Genomic DNA, 22,102 nt, shown 5'->3' with positions numbered 1-22,102 from the left:
CCCAACCTCAGAGGCCTTATTGCAGATATAACAAATACAGTAATCACATGAGTTGCCATTTTATTTTTTTGGCACTTCAAGATATCTGTACCATATTTAAACATCCAATCTCAATGTGGCGTTAGCTCAAATGTTCCATTATTTCGGGAATCTACTGTACTAAGCAAAGAGCAAATGGGAATGTTGATGATGAACTTAAAGATAAATTTAGAATTACATAAAAGGCCATTAAAACTATTAATATGTATTTGTTATATAGCTAATGCTAGACAGAAAATAGGCAGATAATTTCAAGATTGAAATTTTACAGGTATCATTAGTAGCATGACCAAGATTTGGAAATGAAGGTGGGGAATGAAATTTATATAATTGAAAAAACAGAAAGTTGTTATTTTTGGCCAACTTTATATTAAAAAAATTACTTTAAAACCCTTAAAAATATAAAAGAAATTGTTACTGTTGTTAAATTTCTCTTTAATAGCTTGCTTATATTTAAAAACTGCATTTTTTTTTTAAAATCAAGACCTATCAAGCTTTTACAGAAGAATTTTTAATAGAGAAACCTTGAAAGTTACTGTGTCAGGTGAATAATTTTAGAGAAAACAAAACAAAAAAAGTGAAGGATCAAAATAACCACTATATATTTGCAACAGGTTAAACTCATATAGTTAGCACTGAAATCAATCTATATTGATTTTTGTTGCCAAACGTGGTCTATCTCAAGATTTTCCCATAGTTGCTTTGAGCAATAGAATCATAAAAAGAAATATTCAAAAATATCTAAATATATTTTAAATAATCAAGGGTTATACAAATCCTTTTAAGCAATATGCAGCCAGAAGCAAGTATGCTACTTGATTTTGGATGTTGAGTGTCCCTCATTTCGTTAGGTGCAAAAATATCAAAGAACCTAAAGGTCTTAATCGGTATTATGTTTAATAATTATCATGAAAAATACATTAATTTTTGAAAAGTAATGACTTTATTTATTAAGATTTTTAAAAATCTTAGGAATTTTTAAGTATGTGGTCAGAAATGATAAATACACATCTCAAATATAATTAAATTTTTAAACAGAATTTGACAGTTTCATGATCTTTATAACAGTAAACAACCATCAATGGATGCTTAAAATTTAAATATTTCTTCACAGATAGGTTAGATATATGTGAAATGCTCCCTAACAGAATGTGGTGGATTTCATAATGTAACAACACTATTTGCCCATTAAGTCAAATGATTTTTTCCCAGAGAATTTATTTACTTTATATTTGTATAATTTATTTAAACACTTTTTAACATATGGAACACTATTGTAGTACAACTCAAGCGTATTAAAATACCACCACATGAGCAAGTATCAGAAAGAAGCATAAAGCTCATTAAGAGTAATTGATATTTATCACTCTTATCTTTTAAGATCTGCTACTATTAACAGTTAATCCCTGTTGTACCACAGTCACAAGCATCATCCAATTAATCCTTAAGCAGTTGCTTTTCACTCTCATTTTAAAATCTTGGGAATGTTGAGTAAGAGGCATCATATCACAATACCTCTCTTTGCGGTGATTGTTTATGAGCTAAATACAAGAAACCAATGCTAGAGAGAGCACTCACAAGAAATATAACATCAAACCACCTATGGTAAAAGCTGAACTGGAGTTGTCCTAGGACTTCAGTTATAATTGACCTGCAATGATAAGATTAATTAAACTTTGTGTTAAATAAATATTACACTGATAGTAATATATATCATATCTACTTTAATATATAAATCACAAACTGTTTCATATTTTTCTTTCAAAAACAAAGCAGGAAAAGAATTCAAGCGTTCTGAATATTTTTATAAGAGAAACACACTGTTAACTAAAACAAAAAATTCAACTGACTTTACTTCACTATCAATAATAGCCACAAACCAAAAACTTCCTAAGTTGTCCTGAACAATGTGTTCTGCCAAGTTAAAGAAATGCTCCCTTCAAAAATTAAGAAAGAAACATTTAGGTTTTTAGTGAGTTCAAATTACTATTGTAGGATGTGATTGTTAATTCAGTCATTTATTCTTCTTAACAGTAAAATAACCTGCAGCAAGAAGTGTAGGCTTTTATAATACAGTTAGGTCCATTATAAAAGGAGCATGTGGATTATGTCAATCCCCAATATTTAAACTTTTAGACAACTATTTTTGAATACTTCTCATTCATTATTTTTCTCGCTGATTACAAAATTACATGGATTCTAAAATATAAAAAATATCATATTTTCTCATGTTACTGGAAGCTTTTTTAAGGTAGTTTTTGTGGCTATTTTAACAGCTCAAATTTAAAAGCAACAGCATAGAAATAAATAAACACTGCTCAGTAAACTTCTTCCAGTTAGTAAAGAAGAGATATTCTTTGAGAATATGTAATATCACATTCATATCTATAATAGTTATTTTTATGAAATTTTTAAATATGCATTGCTGCATATTAAAAAGATTGTTTAAATTATCATGCATTTTCACAAAAAAAAGTCAAGAATACTGTTCCCATTAAAAACATAATATTGAGTTCATAATTGCAATAGTTTTTTAAGATTTTTTTCCAAAATCATCCAATTTTATTTTTTAATAAAATTAATCTGGCATTCTTTCAACAGAATGCCTTATGACATTCTGTTGAAAGATACGTGAACATTCTGTTGAAAGATAAGTTATTATGTCAATATTCTGTTGACATAACAGATACTTTATAAGGTTTACAATGATCCACCAGCTCTCTGTGGTAGAATGAAAAGAGAGCATTCAAGCAAGATAAACAATGGACAGATAGCATTATTAAAAGGTAATCAATATAAATGGCCATCTCCAACAAATTGATACTAAACAACAGCCTGACCATTTTTTGTGCATGGCTTGTCAGTGGCTCCTGAATAACTGGGGGAGTTATGAAATAATGGCTTCTTTGAAAGCTGATAGGACTAATATGAAACAGTGTCTTAATGATTTCTGAAAGTGTTTTTCTGCAGTGACAGCAGACACTATTACAAAAATTTATAATAGTTTAAAAAATTTATTTGAAGGTACTCGGGCACTCAGCAAGGAAGACCATTCTTTTTTTTTTTTTATTTTAAGAAGCTCTGAATACCTTGGGGATTGGCTCAAACCCCAAATTTAACAGCAAAATATTTTATTAAGTCAAAACTGGACTATTCTTGGCAAATGACTAAGCAAAATAAGTAATTTTAATTAAAAATAAAAGAGTAATAAAAATTAACAAAAAACACATACACACTGATGAGCCAAAACATTATGACCAGCCAGTCGTTATGAAAATCAAAGCAACTGCAGGTGAACTATGGCATGTGCGCTGGTTGGGACATGGTATAAAAAACACCTGATACTGAGCTCTGTTAATCAGTGTTACTCTTGTTCTTCAGATGGGAAAGGCAGCAGACTTAGGTGAGTTTGACAAAGGCAAATTTTAATGGCCAGACGACTGGGTCAGAGCATATCCGAAACGGCACGGCTGGTGGGGTGCTCATGGTCAGCCATGGTTAGTACCTATTGAAAGTGGTCCGAGAAGGGAAAACACATGAACCGCTGTGACCACAGCTCATCAATGCTCGAGGTGAGCGAAAGTGTTCCGGGATGGTATGTGGCAACAGAAGGGCGACTGTGGCGCAACTCACCAGTAACTGGAATGCTGGTGACACAACACACAGTACATTGAACCCTGCTGAAAATGGGGCTGTGTAGCTGCAGGCTGCTCCGAGTACTCATGCTAACCACAGTTCACCGGCGACAATGCCTACAATGGGCACAGGAGCATTAAAACTGGACCTTCAGTGATTGGAAGAAGGTTGTCTGGTCTGATGAATCACATTTCCTGTTGCATCACGTGGATGGCTGGGTACGTGTGTGTCACTTACCTGGGGAAGTTATGGCGCCTGGATGCACCGTGGGACGAAAACAAGCCAGTGGCGGTGGTGTCATGCTTTGGGTGATGTTCTGCTGGGATACCATGGGTCCGGTCATCCATTTGTCGGGCACTCTGACGTCTACCTAAATGTCATTGCTCACCAGGTACACACTTTCATGGCAGCGGTCTTCCCCTCTGGCGGTGCCGTCTTTCAGCAGGATAATCCATCATGCCACACCGCCTGGATTGATCGAGACTGGTTCGTGGAACATGAGGAAGACTTCCAGGTATTGCCCTGGCCTCCAAATTCCACAGACATCAATCCCATCGAGCATCTGTGGTTTGTGTTGGAACTGCAACTCCGATCTGCGGTGTCTCAACCACGGACCTTACAGGAGTTAAAGGATCATTTACGTGTTGGTACCAGATACCACAAGACAAATTTAGAAATCTTGTAGCGTTCATGCCTCGCCGGGTACGAGCTGTTTTGGCTCATCAGTGTATATAAAATAAAATATATAAAGGAGAGAAGATTTCAGAACTATATGCCCCCCTTTTCAGTTCACAAATAGTATTTTATGATAAACCTTAAATATGAATGCAACCCATTGTGACCATATGTGACAACAAACAGCCGAGTAGCACATCATACTGCCATTCAGCTGTATTTATATTCTTAAAACCACTTAAGTCACACAGTGCATAAATGAACCAAGTTACATAAGCATTTTTCCACATAGCTCAATTTGAATAATATTTATATTATTTGTAACTGTATCATTATAATGTTAATACAGCAGATGGTCTTTCAGACTGTATAATTTTAAGCCACTTCTAGCCTTTGTTAAAAAAAAAAAACAAAAAAAAAACATTGAATAGTGTATAAAGTATGGTGGGTGATGTTTTTCGATGCTTGCTTGAAGGTTAACTTTAAAATCTCTTTTCAGTTTATTAATTGATGTTTGTTATATTGTGTTGAATAGATGAGTAAAGGTAGTGCTTGCTATTCTTAAGAAGGCATAATTGAAACATTTTCCCACTGAAAAAACTGGAAACAGAGGATGAATTCCTGTGAGATACTATTATATGTCCATAATTTGACATATTATTGGTTTATTTTTTCGATCTATTAGTGTTCTGATAGCATGTAGTATGGTGGCAGTGGCAAGTCTCAAAGAGGTAATCGCTCTGGGTCTACTGTTTGTAATAGTAGTAGTAGTGGCATGTGAGGCAAGAAAGTAAGTGTATGAGCTTATGCAGCATCAGCCAAAAAAAAAAATTATTACAAAACAATCACCTTTAAATGTATGTCCAGTTCCGCCTTAAATTTATTTAACCTATCAACTTCCACAATGACAGATGGAAGTTTGTTCCGGCAATTAACCACCCGCTGGCTAAAGGCAAATTTCCGCATATGTATTCTACATCTGTCCTTCCTCAATTTCAATTTATGCCCACTTAGGTTCGTAATCTGAGCAAGAGGAAGAATACCATCAGAATTCAGAATGCTCAACCCATTCAAGGCCTTATACGCTTCAATCGAATCACCTCGCAGGCGCCTAGTCTCAGTCTCCAGCTGCTGCAATTTGCAGAACTTAAGCCTCTCCTGGTAAGAGGATCCCTTCATTCCCCTCACCAAACTTGTTGCCCTTCTCTGTACATGCTCAGGCAAATCTATATCCTGCCTAAAATGAGGCCTCCAGACCTGCACACAGTACTCAAGGCATGGCCTGACCATTGCCTTATACAAAAGGACAATCACCTACTTTTCCCTGCTAGCAAAATTCCTGTATATCATTGACAACACCCCATGACCTGCCCTGGCAGCTTGTCTGCATAGCTCAGAAAACTTCATATCTGACTGCACAATTACTCCCAGGTCTTTTTCATTTTCTACCACCTTAAGTATAGTATCACACAGTTGGTACATTTCTCTGGGGTTACTTCTACCCATATGTGGTACTTTGCATTTGTGAATGTTAAACTTCAGTTGCCACTTCTCAGCCCATCTGCCCAAATTTTCTAAATCCTGTTGCAGTAACACACTGCCATTATTGTCATTAGCAACCCTGCCAACCTTTGTATCATCTGCAAACTTCGATACTAAGCCTGATCATCAACATCATTGATAAATATACAAAACAACAGTGGACCCAACACCAAACCCTGTGGGACTCCACTAATAACATTAGTCCATGAAGAACAGCACCCACTGATTGCCACCTTCTGCCTTCTCCCACTCAACCAACCTTTTATCCATGTAGCAACTTACCCTTAATACCATTCTGCTCCAATTTGTATAGTAGTCTTCCATGCGCAACAGCGTCAAAAGCTTTCCTGAAATCCAAGTATATGATATCAAAATTATTTTCTGCATCCGGTTCCTTTGTAGCCACATCATAATAACCAATCAAATTTGTCAGACAAGACTTTCCCTTAAAAAACCCAAGCTGTGTCTGAATTATTGCTGCAGTCTTGTCTAGATGATCCTGCAATTCACTTTTAACCAGTGACTCCATTATTTTACCCGGAAGAGAAGTTAAACTAATAGGTCTGTAAATACTGATGTCACCCTTTGATCCCCCTTTGTGAACTGGAGATACATTTGCACATCTCCAGTCTGTGGGGACTTCCCCAGAGTACAAGGATGATCTCATAATTATGGCTAAGGGTTTGCTTACTTCTTTGCTGCCTCCTTTAATATAACTGGCTAGATCCCATCCACCCCAGGTATCTTTCTTATGTTAATCTTCAACAATTTCTCCTCCACTTTGCTCTCAGTTATTACAAAATAATGTAGCTCACTGCCAGAGTTTAATTCTCCTCTGGCATTCCCCTACCTGAATAACTCCTCATGTATGAATGTAGATGCAAAATACTCAGTTTGTTTGCTATCTGAGGAGGATCATCAACAGTCGAGCCATCGATATCAAGTGGGCCAATCATATTCATCCCCTTCCTTTTAGAGTTTATATAAGTAAAGAAATCCTTGCTATTTTTCTTAGCATCCTTTGCCAAAGATTTCTCATAATCTTCCTTCGCCTGCCTAACCTCTTTGTGACTTGATTACAGACTAGCTTATACATATCATAGGCTTCTGTGTTGTCTGATAATTTATATGCATCCTATGCATTTTTCTTCTCTGCCACGAGTCTCGTTAATTCATTTGACGACCATTTATGCCTAAACCTTGAACAATATTTCTTAACAGGTATGAAACGGTTAGTAGGTGCCAATATTAATTCCTTGAATGCTTCCCACTTAGAATTTGCTATTGGTAACATCATCAGTTTGTCCCACTTTACAGAATTTAAAAACTGTCTGAGACCACTGTAGTCACCTTTACGGAAGCAAAAACCCCTTCCTTTACCCCTAATGGTAATTATATCTTTAAGTAAATCCCACATCAGTACACTGTGATCACTGCCATCTAGTGGTTCCTCTATCTGCAAATTCTTAATACACAAATGATCACTGCTGATGACCAGATCAAGAGTATTACCCTCTCTGGTTGACTCTCGAACATTCTTCTGCAGAAAACAATCATCCAATAAATCCACAAAAGTTTTACTAGTGTGAGAGTGACCAACCCACAAGTTCCAGTCAATATCTGGGAAGGTAAAATCCCCATTTATAAGACATTCTGATTTACTGGCCGACTCTATTTCTCTGTACAATTGTTCACTGTATTCATTCGAGTCATTAGGCCTATAACACACTCCTACTCTTATTTTAGCTTTTGCAGTGCTTATGTCACACCAAACTGACTCAACTATATCAACTGGATGCACTTCTTTTGATTTTATGTTTTTCTTAATTAACAGCATAACAGCTACTCCCTTCTTATCCTTTCTGTACACATTCTACTCCCCAAATTCCAGTTCTGCATTCCATATATCTGACACCATGTCTCTGTTATCCCAACAATATCCACCTTTGATGTCTTGACCAACACTTCAAATTCATCAAATTTATTTACTATACTTCTAGCATTGTTATACATGCAAGTATACATGTACCTATTCTTATTATTAGTTACCCTAACACATCCATATATCCACCTGTTTCACAATGACAATGGGTGTCTATGAGATCTTGACTTGTAGGCCGCTGCTTATTCTAATAGAAGTAGTACAAGAATCATCTACTCCTCTGCCTGCGGCTACTTTTAACCTTTTAGTCTGTGAATCCCCCCAATCTAGCAGTTTTGCGACCCACCTAACACTGCCTCGATAGCATCAGCAAATATTTTTGCACCCTTTCTATTTAAGTGTATCCCTGCCCTGTAGAAGCAGTCTCTCCTGTTAACAAGCACAGAACACACTGAAAAAAATTCTACCCCTTGAGCCTTGCACATTTCCTCAAGGGCTGAATTGATTGACAAGGCTCTCATCATGTACTCCCTCCTATCGTGTCTGGGCAGAATTGCAGACACTTTAAATTTAACCCTAACTCAGGACTTTTTTGCAACATTGACCTGTACTTGTTAAGTAAATCTGCAGATTTCCTACTCTTAATGTCATTGATGCCAACATGTACAACAATATTACCCTTTGTGCCCTTAAAAGATGATATGCTTTACAATGTCATCAACTTTTGCCCCTGGCAGACATACCCTGGTCCTATTCCATCTATCCTTTTTACACAATATATCCCCGTCTCCCTGACAACAGAGTCACTGACGATAACCAACTCCTGTGGGACCAGCGCATTCTGCCTTGGAGATTGCTGCTGTGTTGCCTGATGCCCAGGAGTGAGCTCTGGCATTGAGTTGGGAAGGCGAGAGCTTGACGGGTCCCTCATTAATTTCTTTGAGGGCATCTACCCTACACCTCAAGCTATCATAGACACCCATCAGAACACTGAGTTGACGCCTAATTTCTAGACACTCTCTGCACCTGGTACACACAAAGACATCCTCCTTTGCTAGATCATGTTCCGTTCCAGAGAGTTCGGCAAGCATTTCACAAGCACATTTTTTTAGGCTGTGATGCGTTGGAGAATTGGCCCCCCTCAGTTCTCCCCCGAGTCACAGCACTCCTGCCACTTTGTGCCCATTGCTTTTCTGCTCTAGTCTGGGGCATGATATTTTAAATTAATAAGATCAATAAATTTAATTAATCAATTGTCAATACTACACTATCTAATAGAATCCTAAATGCAAGGATGCGAATTACGCTATATAATTTTACGTTAGAGCTACCTAGTTACCACAATTAAAAATTTGAATTTCCTACCACCTTATACAAAAACAATGGCTGCAAGAATCGAACGAAACAACGGTTTTACGTATATTAAGTAGTAATCTACAAAAACTCTTATCTAAATTAAAAATAAAAATAACCAGCATGTCTAGAAAACTATATGGCTACTTATAAAGTTCAATATAAAATAACAATTAGGTAAATAAAATGGCAAACACTTATCGCTTTTTTGGAGCCTGTAATTCACATCTGTAATTTTTAAAGAGAGTCAGTGCCCTCCCTAAGTATCAGATTAAATTTTGGGCAAAGTGATCAAGTTTACTGAAATAAATGAAAGCAACAGACTTCACAAAAAACATTCCAATAACCCAATTTTAACAATGAAGTCATAGAAGTTGTGGTTGTTTACAATAAAGAAGAATAACATTCTTCTGAAATAACCTTTCTTTGGGAGAAAATTTGCCCTTGTGTGTTTGGTGTTAATTGTGTTGACTCACACTGAATCATCTTACCACTTCTAATTGCACCTCTAAAGAGACTGCTTTTTGCAAACCAAGTTGATGATGTGAATAGGACAGCAATTCAGTTGCTAAGTAGTACAAGAGGAAGAAAAAACATTTGAGAATTATCTGTATTCCTTTAAGAAATTAAAGACACATTTTACTCTAATCGATGTGCATTGATTTTCACTTTCTACATTTCAGTAACTTTTTCATCAGTGAATTTGTACATGTGTGCAACAATATGAATACCACTTGTATATTGCTATTTGTCAAAATGCATAATAACTGATATGATAAAGAATTAGAGAATTATTGCTCCACATGTTGCATTGCATAATGGCGCAAAAAATAATACATTATCTGACTGTATACCCAAAAATAATTCTGACCCATCTTTCACTTTTCATAATGTCTTTGTAAAATAATTGTGAACTATATTTAAAAATAATGACGTTGTAGTGAAATAAAGTACACAGAATCAATATAAAAAGAAGACTGCCTAAATTTTCAAATGTATTTTATGTAACAGTCCTGTTCTAGATAGATCTGCAAACTTGTTATTTTGAATAACAGTAGGTGCTAGTTGCAATTGGGAACAACTAATGAGAGAGAGAGAGAGAGAGAGAGAGAGAGAGAGAGAGAGAGAGAGAGAGAGAGAGAGAGAGAGACATTGGGAGATCAAAATTGAGAGTAGGAGTGTGCTATAGGCCAAATGACTCTGATGAGTATAATAAGAAACTGTACAGAGAAATAGAGTGGGCCAGTAAATCAGAGAGTCTTATAATGGGGGATTTTAATTCCCCAGATATCGACTGGAATTTGGGGGCTGGTCACTCACACACTAGCAAGGCTTTTGTGGATTTATTGGATGATTGGTTTCTACATCAGCATGTTCGGGAGGCAACTAGAGGGAGTAATACTCTTGATTTGATTATCAGTAGTAATTCTTCATGCATTAAGAATCTGCAGATAAATGAACCACTAGGTGGCAGTGATCACAGTGTGCTGAAGTGGGATTTACTCAAAGAGGTAACTACCATTAGGGGTAAAGGGAAGGGGTATTGCTTTCGTAAAGGCGACTACGATGGACTGAGACAGTTTTTAAATTCTATACAGTGGGATCAACTGATGATGTTACTAACAGCAAATTCAAAATGGGAAGCATTCAAAGAACTTATCTTGGAAGCTACTAGGCTTTACATACCAACTAAGAAATATTGTTCAAGGTTTAGGCCTAAATGGATGTCAGATGAACTAATGAGGCATATGGCAGAGAAGAAAAAAATCATGGAATACATACAAATTAACACGTGACACAGAAGCCTATGATAGATACAAGTTGATCTGTAACCAAGTCACAAAGGAGATTAGGCAGGCAAAGGCAGACTACGAAAAATCCTTGGCAAAGGATGCAAAGAAAAACAGCAAAGAGTTCTTTACTTATGTAAACTCTAGAAGGAAGGGGATGAATCAGATTGGTCCACTTGATATCGATGGGTCAACTGTTGATGACCCTGCTCAGGTAGCTAACAAACTAAATGAATATTTTGCATCGACATTCACACATGAGGAGTTATTCAGCGAGGGGAATGCCAGAGGTGTATTCAACTCTAGCAGCAAGCTAGAGAATCTTGTAATCTCTGAGAGTAAAGTGGAGGAGAAATTGTTGAAGATAAACACAAGAAAGGCACCTGGGGTGGATGGGATCTATCCAGTTATATTAAAGGAGGCAGCAAAGGAAGTAAGCAAACCCTTAGCCATAATTATGAGAGCTTCCTTGGACTCAGGGGAGGTACCCATGGACTGGAGATGTGCAAATGTGACCCCAATTCACAAGGGAGGATCAAAGGCTGACACAAGTAATTATAGACCTGTGAGTTTAACTTCTGTTCCAGGAAAATTAATGGAGGCACTGGTTAAAGAAGCACTCCAGGATCATCTAGACAAGACTTCAGTTATAGCTCGGACACAGCATGGTTTTGTTAAGGGGAAGTCTTGCCTGACCAATTTGATTGGATACTACGATGCAGTCACAAAAGAACTGGATGCAGGGAATAACTTTGATATTATATACTTGGATCTTAGAAAGGCTTTTGATACTGTTGCACATGGAAGACTGCTGCACAAATTGGAGCAGTGTGGCATTGGAGGCAAATTGCTGCTATGGATAAAGGGGTGGTTGAGGGGGAGAAGACAGAGAGTGGTAATCAATGGACACTGCTCATCGTGGACTAATGTTATTAGTGGAGTCCCTCAGGGTTTAGTATTGGGTCCTTTATTGTTCTCTGTATTTATAAATGATATTGATGATGGTATATCAAGCTTAATGTCCAAGTTTGCAGACGATACGAAGGTTGGCAGGGTTGTCAAGGACACTACTGACACTATGCTGCTGCAACAGGATCTGGAAAGGTTGAGCAGATGGGCTGAGAGAGGTGGCAAATGAAGTTTAACATTGACAAATGTAAAGTACTACACATGGGAAACAGCAACCCCAGAGCAACGTATCAACTCTGTGGTACTACACTGACAGTGGTAGAGAATGAAAGGGACCTGGGGGTGGTTGTGCAGGCAAATATGAAGTTCTCTGAGCAGTGCAGAAGGGCTGCAAGTGTAGCTCATGGTGTATTGTCAATGATATATAGGAATTTTTCTAGCAGGGATAAGGAGGTGATTATTCCCTTGTATAAGGCAATGGTCAGGCCACACCTAGAGTACTGTATACAGGCCTGGAGGCCTCATTTCAAGAAGGATGTAGAGCTGCTGGAACGAGTACAGAGAAGAGCAACAAGATTAGTGAATGGAACAAAAGGGTGCTCTTACGAAGAAAGGCTTAAGTTTTGCAAATTATAGTGTCTGGAGACTAGGCACCAGCGAGGTGATCTGATAGAGGTGTATAAAGCCTTGAATGGTTTGAGCATGCTCAATGCTGATGGGATTCCTCTTGCTCAGAATAATCACCTGAGACGGCATAAGTTCAAATTGAGGAAAGACAGATGTAGGATAGATGTGCGGAAATTTGCCTTTAGCCAACGGGTGGTTGGTAGGTGGAACAGACTTCCATCCCTTGTCGTGGAAGTTGATAGCCTAAATAAGTTTAAGGCTCAGCTGGACAGGTATTTCGAACGAACAGATAGGTGAAGTGGAAGTGGTTATTTTTTATTTATTTATTTTACTTTATTTTTTTTTTTTTGGCTGATGCTGCATAAGCTTGCTTTCTTGCATCAAATGCCTCTTCTAATGCTAATGCTAATTAGGGAGCATGATTATCAGAGGACCATCCAATTTGGAGAAGTTTCCCCAAGAGTGTAAATGGCTAGGAACTGTCTATGAAAATTCAGAAAAGTGTCACGAATAATAGGCATTTCTCAATGTTCTTATTATAAACAAGTTTGTTCTTATTAAAAAAAAGGGGCTGATTAAGGCTAAATAAAATAAAAAATATTTTGAACTTGTTCTTCAAAACATAATAAATTTGTCCCAGAGAAAAATACAACTTCCTAACAATCCATCATAATTTTTATTTGTTATTATATTCATGCTTTTAGCTGTTTTAAACATACTGAGAAACAAATAAAGTGCCTAACTGGAATACAACATCTCTATTACCTGTATTCAGGTGGCATATTCATCCTCATTAGCAATACTGATGATACAAAGTACATACCCTGAAACAATGAGAGAAACAGAGCATTTATTATTAAGAACTGAACTTAAAAAATATTCAAATGAATATCTAATAATTTAATGTGATAATGGCTCAATAATGTAAAAAATTCAACTTTTATTAACTTTATTCTGAACAGAAATCACCTGCTAGTTGATGAAAGGCCAGTATGTGTTAAAACATCTGTCCTAGTTTGACGTCACATTTTTAAATGTATGGTGGATTTGCCTTTTTTAGGTGATGGTATACAATTTAAAAAGATATTAGTAACTTGGGCAGAAATATGGACGGATAACAGAATTTGTCTCTAGGTGCTGTTATTCATATTCTGCTTCCACTTGAAGTATTCAGACTTCAAGTGGGAACAGAATGATCTCATGATTAAAAATTGAACAGAAATACAATACAATACAATTTCTTTTTGATGAAAAATATGATTATACAAAAGGATAGTTTGCAAATAAACTGAAAGTAATGCAAGATCTTGGATGCAAGCTACAAACAATGATTTGTAGCCATATGAAATGCTTATTAGTGCATACTGAAGAACAATTACACTGTGACAATGAAATTTCAGCGCCCAGATGGAACAATCTGAAGTGCATGCAAACCAGCAGGCAGATGAGTTGTGCTGAGATATACAAATAACTAAAATATGGGACCAATTGGGCAGAATCTTTGGCTAATATAAAAAAGGATGTAGATATGCTGAAGTTCAAATCAATGTATAACACAGTTAACAGGCTGCTTTCTTGCACGTACTAACTTCAGAGTGCAAGGAGATCCTAGAGAATGCTCAGATATCATGTTTGACACCGATATCATCAACTATAACAGAGGACAAATTATTATCCTTAGAGATTCTGGATGGTCACTTTGTCGTGTATCAAAATGTCTGGGATATGCCAATGATGAGTTTACACCACACCTACAGCCATGCTAGCTACCATCCAATGAATTGTGACATTAGCATTTGTTGAGGCATATGATGCAAGAAAGCAAACTTATAGAGCATCAGCCAAAAAAAAAAAAAAACCCTCCCTATTTCACCCATCTGGTCACTCCAAATGTTTGTCTAGCTCAGCCTTAAATTTATTTAAGCTATCAACTTCCACAACAACTGATGGAAGTCTGTTCCAGCAATCAACTACCGCTGGCTAAAGGCAAACTTAAGCACATCCATTCTACAACTGTCTTTCTTCAATTTGAATCTGTGCCCCCCTCAGGTTCTTAGTCTGAGCAAGAATAAGAATCCCACCAGTATTCAGCTTGCTCAACCCATTCAAGGCCTTATACACCTCAATCAGATCACCTCGCAAAATCATATTTTATTAAATAAAGCAGCCATTTTCAGCCAGTAAAATAACTTGTAAATGAATAATAAATTGGCATGTAATAACAAAATGACTTTTAGATATTCCTACGAAGAGAATAATTTTCTACATAAATCACCACTGCTTTCTTTCAGTGTTTTACAGAGTTAAAAATAAAATCAACTAAAAATAAACAAATTCTTTGTTACAAAGTACATACATCTTTACTGCTTATTTAAATACTACAGATGAATTGAGAACCAAATTACAGATGGTATGCACTCACTGAAATCTCCTCCTGGAATTTTTAATTCATGATAAATTGTTTTACATATTTAAAAAGCATCTTCTGAAAGGAATTAGGATAGAAACTCAGTCAGAATCTGCTACAAATCTTTTATGTTTAGGAACTGGTTCCTCCTCTAATGAGCCTTCTGCTGGTCATTTTGGATTGGTTTCAGTTACCTTCATCTTTGATATCTCTGAAGTTTTGTTGAATTTTTGTTTACCTTCACACTGTGATGCTTACCCTTTCCAAATTGTTTTCCTTTCCTCTCTTTCTTTATTTGGGATTTGTTTCTTAGTTGATCTTTAGTCTTAAATAACCTTTTTCAGTAAGCTGCTTCTTCTTCACCTTCTAAAGCTGCTACTGTAACTTCCTTTTCACAAATGACAAGTGCACTTCCATCTTCACCCTGGATTTTCTCAAGTGCAGTTGCAGCACGTCCCTCTTTTGCAAACCTGACACAAGCCTCAGGGCTTCCTTTGCTATATTCTACATAAGCTACTTCTATGAATGGAGAAAATGCTGCCTTAATACTTTCCCACACAGCACTCTCAGCAAATCCAGAAACTTTCAAAATACATCCTTTTAAGAAATTTCTTTTCTCTCCCTTTCCTTCTGTTTCCATTTCTTCTTTTGCTTGCTGTTATGCTTCAGGTTAACACATTCACTTCCACTTACAATCTCTGTCCTTTATATTGATTGACAGAGCATACCGTCAAGTCTCAACTAATCAGGGAGGACAGAGACCTTTACAGGCTTTCTTCTCGTGGTCCGCTTATTTCTTCTTGGACAACGGTCGCTGGATAAAAAACAGAGTTTTAGGTCCAGCAAACTGTACGAAAATAGTTCTTAAGTGGTTTTCCATCCAAAAGACTGAAAACTACACAATGCATACATACATCAAGTGGCAGTGAATGTGTTAAGAAGCACTTGACCAAGCATTGCTAGTAGTGTAACATTAAGTCAATCTCACGAGACACTGGAAAAATAAAAAATGAGAATAGGAGTATGCAATACACAAAATGACAATGATGAGAATAATGAACAAATACACAGAAAGTGAGCTAAGAAATCAGAGCATTTTATCATTGGGGATTTTAGTTTTCCAATATATTGACTGGAATTTGTGAGCTCACTCAGTAGCAGAATATTTCTGTCCTACTCTTGTCAAGTACAGAAGTTCATTCAATTAGAATTGAGTCTATAATCCAGTCCATTAAGCCTGAAAGGGGTGACACGTAATACAGAATGTCCATTGTAAGCTGAAAGAGCAACTTATTTGTTTCTGAAGTTATGTTGGCAAAAAAAGGATTGTGTCAAATGCTAAAATTAAGATTTTATATAGCCAAAGAAGAGAAACTGTTTGTTCTGTTATTGCATTTTGTGAAAACGAAGATGAAAATGAAACTCCTATGATTCCTCTTTGCAAAGCAGTTGAACAGCCTTCTGCAATAACTGGATTGCCTAGACAAAGAGTACATTAAATAAGAAATGAGAAGCAGAAGTTTGATGAAACTGATGAGTCTTAAATCTCCCAAATCTTATTAAATAATTTTAAATCTAGATGAATATTGTCACATTCATCTCATAATTGACAACAATTTTGATCAATGTGTAATAAACAGAACTATAAACTTGTTTCAAGTGACAAATCAAGTATTTCCAACAATAAGGGAAATTCTTCAAAAATGGAAAGAAAACAAAATATTTAATGGAAGCGTCATAAGTTTAAGATGAATTATAAAAAAACTGGAACATAAACGGATTAAATATAAATCTAATCAACTAATTTTAAAAGGAAAATTGATATTGTAAGCTGGCAAATAAGATATATAAAAGAAATATTTGTCAATACAGAAAAGAAGTGCGTGGCCAATTGCTTTACATGGAAAATGTGGCTTAATAGATTTTGCATGGTAAAAAAAAAACAAACAAAAAAAAAAAAAACCCAGCAAACTGAGAATGTTGGCCCATTCAATTAACAACAAGCCACTGCTAATTCCTAAAAGCAAGATGCATGCTTAATTATATGTCCTGCAGGAAGAAGGATGGGATTTTTCAAAAACAGGTTTTAATATATATAAAGCCAACCAGACAACAGGAGATTATCATAAAAAAATTAACTGAACTATTTAAAAAAATAAGTAAGAAATAGTTTAATACCAAATATATCAACTAGCAGAGTTTACTGATTGACAATGCTCCATATCATAAAATTTTACGTGAAAGAAAAATGTCCTATGTCAAATTCCAAAAAACAGGATTTGCAGGATTGGCTTCTTGATAATAAAATACCATTTATTCTATAGCTTGATTAAGTTACAAGAGCTGCTACACAAAAACATATAAATTGTATGAATTATTAAAATAATATAGTTTCAACATTTTACACTCACCTCCATACCATGCAGATATTAAACCAATAGAATTAATATGGAGACAAGCCAAACAATAATATGCTTATATGTTCTAAGCATATTATTATTACTGCTGCCAATAATATTACCTATAAATTTATATCCCCTTATGCGCATTTTCCAGAAAAGAATAAGCATGCCATCAATGTTTAGTACAGCCTGGCTTTGTATAATCCAAGTTCGATTAACGCGTTTTTCAGTTACCGCTGTGTGGGTGCCTCCGTAGCCAGGTGGGAAGGAGCAGTAGTGCTTATCACATGCTTCTTGATTAGACCGGGGTTCAAGCCCGTCAACCACCAAATACGGAAGATGCGGAAAGGTCAGGGAAAGGTCACTGCATATCCCGGAGCAATACGGTCTTAGTTGCTAATGCTCCTAAAAACCAAAACAACAACAACAACAACATAAGTGATCACTATTTTAAAAAAATTATACCACTTTACACAATGCAAATTTCCAGTTTGTTTTTTTTTTTTTTTTTTTATGTGGATAGTTAAAAAAGATTTGAATTGTGCGTTAAGCTTACTGCACATCGGACAGGCAATAAACGTTTCCCTGCTGCCCGCCTCAGTGTGTTCCATTAACTATCGGAAGAAGTTACCTGTTTGTCTCCTGCTAATAAAGTCAATGCAGACTTGCATTTAAAAATTCTAATTTTTAAATGAGCCAGATGAAAATGTTACCACAAAGGAGATAACGGTAAAGGAATTAGATGAAATCTTTCGTATCGCAGAGAACCTCAAACAAAAAAAAAAAATTGCTATCGGAAACTGATTGACGAAAAGAGAAAGTCAACACTGTTCAAATATTTCCGTAAGAAATTGTTTCTTCATCGCGCATTTTATGTCAGAGGTTCCCAAACTTTCTTGGTTCATGGCACCCTTATGTCTCAGTAATTTTTTCACGCCGCATCTAGACCAAAAGAAATACCTAACAGTTCCGTTTATTAAGTAGTTAGGTCCAAACAACTTAATAAGAAATGTTGAAATTGTGAACTACCTCGAGCTAGTAGTTCACTTGGTGTCCGATAGATGTTGAGTATCGCTGTGTTTCCCTCAAATTTTAAATATTCCATGGCACACAGTTTGGGAACCGCTGTTTTATGCAATAAACATTTAATTCCATAATTATTTTCATTATCTTTTACATGGTATACAGTTAAAAAGTTATTTAAAAGGTATTTTTAAAATTCTTTATGGACATTCCTGAAGGTCAAGGACCAATTATAATTTTTTCTACTGATTATTATATTCGATTAACATGTTTCCGTTTTGTGTGATGCGCTCATGGGATAAATTAATCGCGTTAATTGAGGTCAGCCTGTATATTCAATTCACTGAAAGCATTAAACAGTTCAATCAAGTCTCCTTGCAGGTGCCTAGTTTCCAAGTGTAATTTGTAGACGTGAAATCTTTATTGGTAATTTTTTTGTATCCCTGACAAAACGTTTTGCTGCTCTCATTAATTGATCCAACTGATGAAGTTGGCAGCTTCAAGATCTGTATCCAATATTCAATATGCAGTCTAACCAATGTATTATACAATAAGATAATCACACCTCCTTGTCCCTGCTGCTGTACATCACTGATCCCCCATGAGCTAACCCAGCCAGCCTGTCCATTTACCACAAGCCTTATTTTGTTCACTACCATCCTGAGTGTGAGAGCACCCAACTGGAAGTATTCTGGGATTACTGCTAGCATTGAGGGGGGAGACTCAAAAAAAGATTTGTATTTACCCAGAAGTAGTTGTAACAGAAAGTTGGATGATTTTTTTTTTTTTTTTGTTTGATACCTTGAAATCGCTATAGCAAAGAAACAAATTTTGGTTTTGATTTAACAAACCATTTCTTGATGTGAAACATCCTTCGGGGCACCAACTGAGTAAATCAGATCGGTCACAAAAAATGCTTTACAGAAGTGATGTCATCCATGGCTTCCACAAGAGGTGCTTTCCATGCTCCCACCACTAGTCTGTGCTGAGCACTCACTAGAGTGTAGAGTGTGTTTAGTGTCAAATGGCACCAGGGGTTTCCCCCATCTCTGTGTAGTATACATTGTGGGTGTGAAACGGAACACTGTCAATGCCAGAGGTTTAAAAGTGTATGGATTTTGTACATGTGTAGTGTCGTGTACCGTTGTTCTTCTGGTCATTTAGCCGCTGGATCCCTAATGGTACCCAACATTGTCCACACTGCCTCGTGGAGGCAGACCAGATACACCACTATTATAGTTATTTACTCTGGCAGGTCCTGCCAACTAATTTCCTGAGATTTCAGTGGCTAGGACCTAATAAAAATTATATAAATAAATTAAAAAAATAATAAAAAATAAATATAAAAAAATAATAATAATAAAAAAAATAATAAAATAAAATAAAATAAATAAATTAAAAAAAAACCGTTATAGATAGGGATCAGCCAAAAGGAGTACAATTTATGCGAATAGATATTAAGTTTTTCGGTGTAGGGCTCAAGCAATTTAACAATGGTTCAGGCACTAGTAATTGTAAGTCAGAGAGGGGTGGGGAGACTGAAAGCTGAGGGGGAAATACAGAGATAAGGGGTCCATAGAGAAGATGACCCCCCAAATCAGTGAAGCAGGTCCATGCCCCACCAGAGGGAAGAGAGGAGCAGTGAGGGGGAGACCAGAATTCACCTCCCCCCCCCCACCCGGGGAATGGAGGCAAAGTGCCACACAAGGGAGCGTGGCTAGGAAGGGTCGAGGGTCCTGCACATTCTTTGGGTCGCTTCCTTAGGTCGGGGTCCTGCGAGTCCTTTATTATGCTAGTTCAGTCCCAAAGGAAAGTCTTTCTGGGTGAGAGCCAGTTTGGTTGGATCCAAGGATGGTTAGTTTTGTCGTGGTGTCTGTTCTTGATCCCTGTAGATAGCAATAAGTGTTCTCCTTTGGGTGAACAGTCCCTGGGCAAATTTTGTCAACTCCTTATAATCCTCTTGCGAGTCCAACACATTTGATTCCGTCGTGAGGGAAGTAAGTCAGTTTTGTTGTCAGGAGGCAGCGGAGATCTGCATAGTTTTCACAGTTGTACGTTATGTGAGACCATGTCTCCACTTCCCCAAGGACACAGTGGGGATCGCTCACTAATTTAAAACTGTTTAGTTTGGCATTCAGGGCCCCCATGACCTGTTAACAGATATGTTGTGTACAGTCCAGGGTGAAACCACGATGGTACTTTTGGGTATAATCTTCCAACATTAGGCAGAAATTTCCTCGTTATTTCCCCTTTTGTGGATTCTGACCACCTGTCCTGCCAGACCTGCTGCAGATGGGAGGCAAGTTTTATTTTTTCTCTTTTCGGGTTTCCTGTATCGTCAATGGAGTGGCCCAGGAAGGTGCAGCCCTTTTGCGAGATGCTGCATAAGGCAACAACACACCACCTCAAGGTCAAGGGGGAAGTGCTCCTGCGAACCTACAGAGCATGTGTACTCACAGTGCAGTAGGCCCGTGTAATAGAGAGGAGTATTGTCTGCTGGAGAGCACTCCCTAGTAGTATGATTAGAGTGCACAATGCATTTTTCATGACAGGTAGGATATCTCGAGTTCTAGTGAACTGATTTACAAAATTCAAACGCCATTCATTTGAATTTCACTAAACTGCATTAGAAAAACACAATAAAAAAAAAAACCATGCGCGTGTGCTTTGTTGCATGAAAAATGTTTTATTTTATGTGAAAACATCCTTGGCTTAGAAGAGGTTAGCGAAATCCAAGCCAATAGTCTAATTACCCATTTGATTGTAGCCATTTGTTGAATAGTATGATTGCAACAATACAAGTATTTGTCATATGACTGCAACAATACAAGTATTTGTCATATGACTGCAACAATACAAATATTTGTCAACAATTTCTTTTTCATCTTGCATTTTCATTACATTTCATTTGTTAGGTGTCGCTATAAAAGTTTTCATATCAATAATTTTGGAAAATGTGTTGAATGATGTCGAAGTCAATTGCAGAGCATTCTCAAGAGTATCGAGCAAGAATGAAAGCGACAAAAACGCTTTTATTTCATAATCAATATATACAAATCAAAATACCTAAACGAAACACGAATGATGTTTCACATAAAACCCTCTACCACAGGTACTCGACACACGTGCTACTTTTTTTTCTTTTTTTTTTTTGTTTGCAATGAAGTGAAGTTTCACAATTGATAAAGTAATAGTATTTGCTGTATAGTGCAAGGACGCCAGACATTTGCAGCACTGCCGCCAAAAAAAAGAAAAAAAAAAAAAAAGTAAAGAAAATAAAAATTATGTGCTCCCTCATACAAATAACTATCCAGTTGACCTTTGAATTCATTTAAACTGTCAGCCTCAACTACCTGCAAAGACAACTTGTTCCAGCAATCAACAACTCACTGGCTAAAAGAAAATTTACTACAATCTAGTCAAAATGGCTGAAAATTTGGCCCTGGACAGACAGAACCAAAATTGTCAATCAATTTGGTCCTTCTACTGATAAGGTTCTTATCATGTATTCCCTTCTGTTGTGCCTGGGCAAAATTCCAGACATTCAAATTTGGTCCAACTATTGTTCCTGGTACTCATATCCCGGTCTTACTCCACCTACCCACTTCCCGTGAAACAAGCATTTCTGCCCTTGGTGAACTGACTGTGCTGCCTGTTGCATGAGTGTATGCTCTAGCACTGAGCTGGGTGGCCCAAATGTTTGATGGGTCCCTCATTTTAATTCTTTCAAAGTGCTTCAGTCCTTGTTTTCCTCTTCTTCAAGCTCACAAAATTCACCTACCAGAATGTTGAAAATCTGCTGTGCAATTACAGGCAT

The 22,102-nt window shown here is 36.7% G+C and overlaps 1 protein-coding gene across 1 annotated transcript in view; it reads right to left on the bottom strand.

Moving 5' to 3' along the window:
* Positions 1 to 1,166: 1,166 nt before the first annotated feature.
* The window catches only part of GPHR (Golgi pH regulator), a 192,674-nt gene continuing 171,738 nt past the window's right edge, over positions 1,167 to 22,102 (bottom strand). Inside the window, exons 14-15 of the mRNA XM_090381737.1 lie at positions 13,219 to 13,277; positions 1,167 to 1,690 (exon numbers count right to left, since the gene is read on the bottom strand). Coding sequence (XP_090237863.1) covers positions 1,546 to 1,690; positions 13,219 to 13,277 — 204 coding nt within the window. The 3' untranslated portion in view covers positions 1,167 to 1,545. The remainder of the gene's footprint in view (positions 1,691 to 13,218; positions 13,278 to 22,102) is intronic.

The sequence above is a fragment of the Mastigoproctus giganteus genome, chromosome 9 (assembly GCF_048544385.1).
Source record: "Mastigoproctus giganteus isolate SK-2022 chromosome 9, ASM4854438v1, whole genome shotgun sequence".
In the NCBI taxonomy this organism is placed as follows: domain Eukaryota; kingdom Metazoa; phylum Arthropoda; class Arachnida; order Uropygi; family Thelyphonidae; genus Mastigoproctus; species Mastigoproctus giganteus.
Note: the sequence above shows the minus strand (reverse complement) of the source record. Positions and strands in the feature narration are given on the sequence as shown.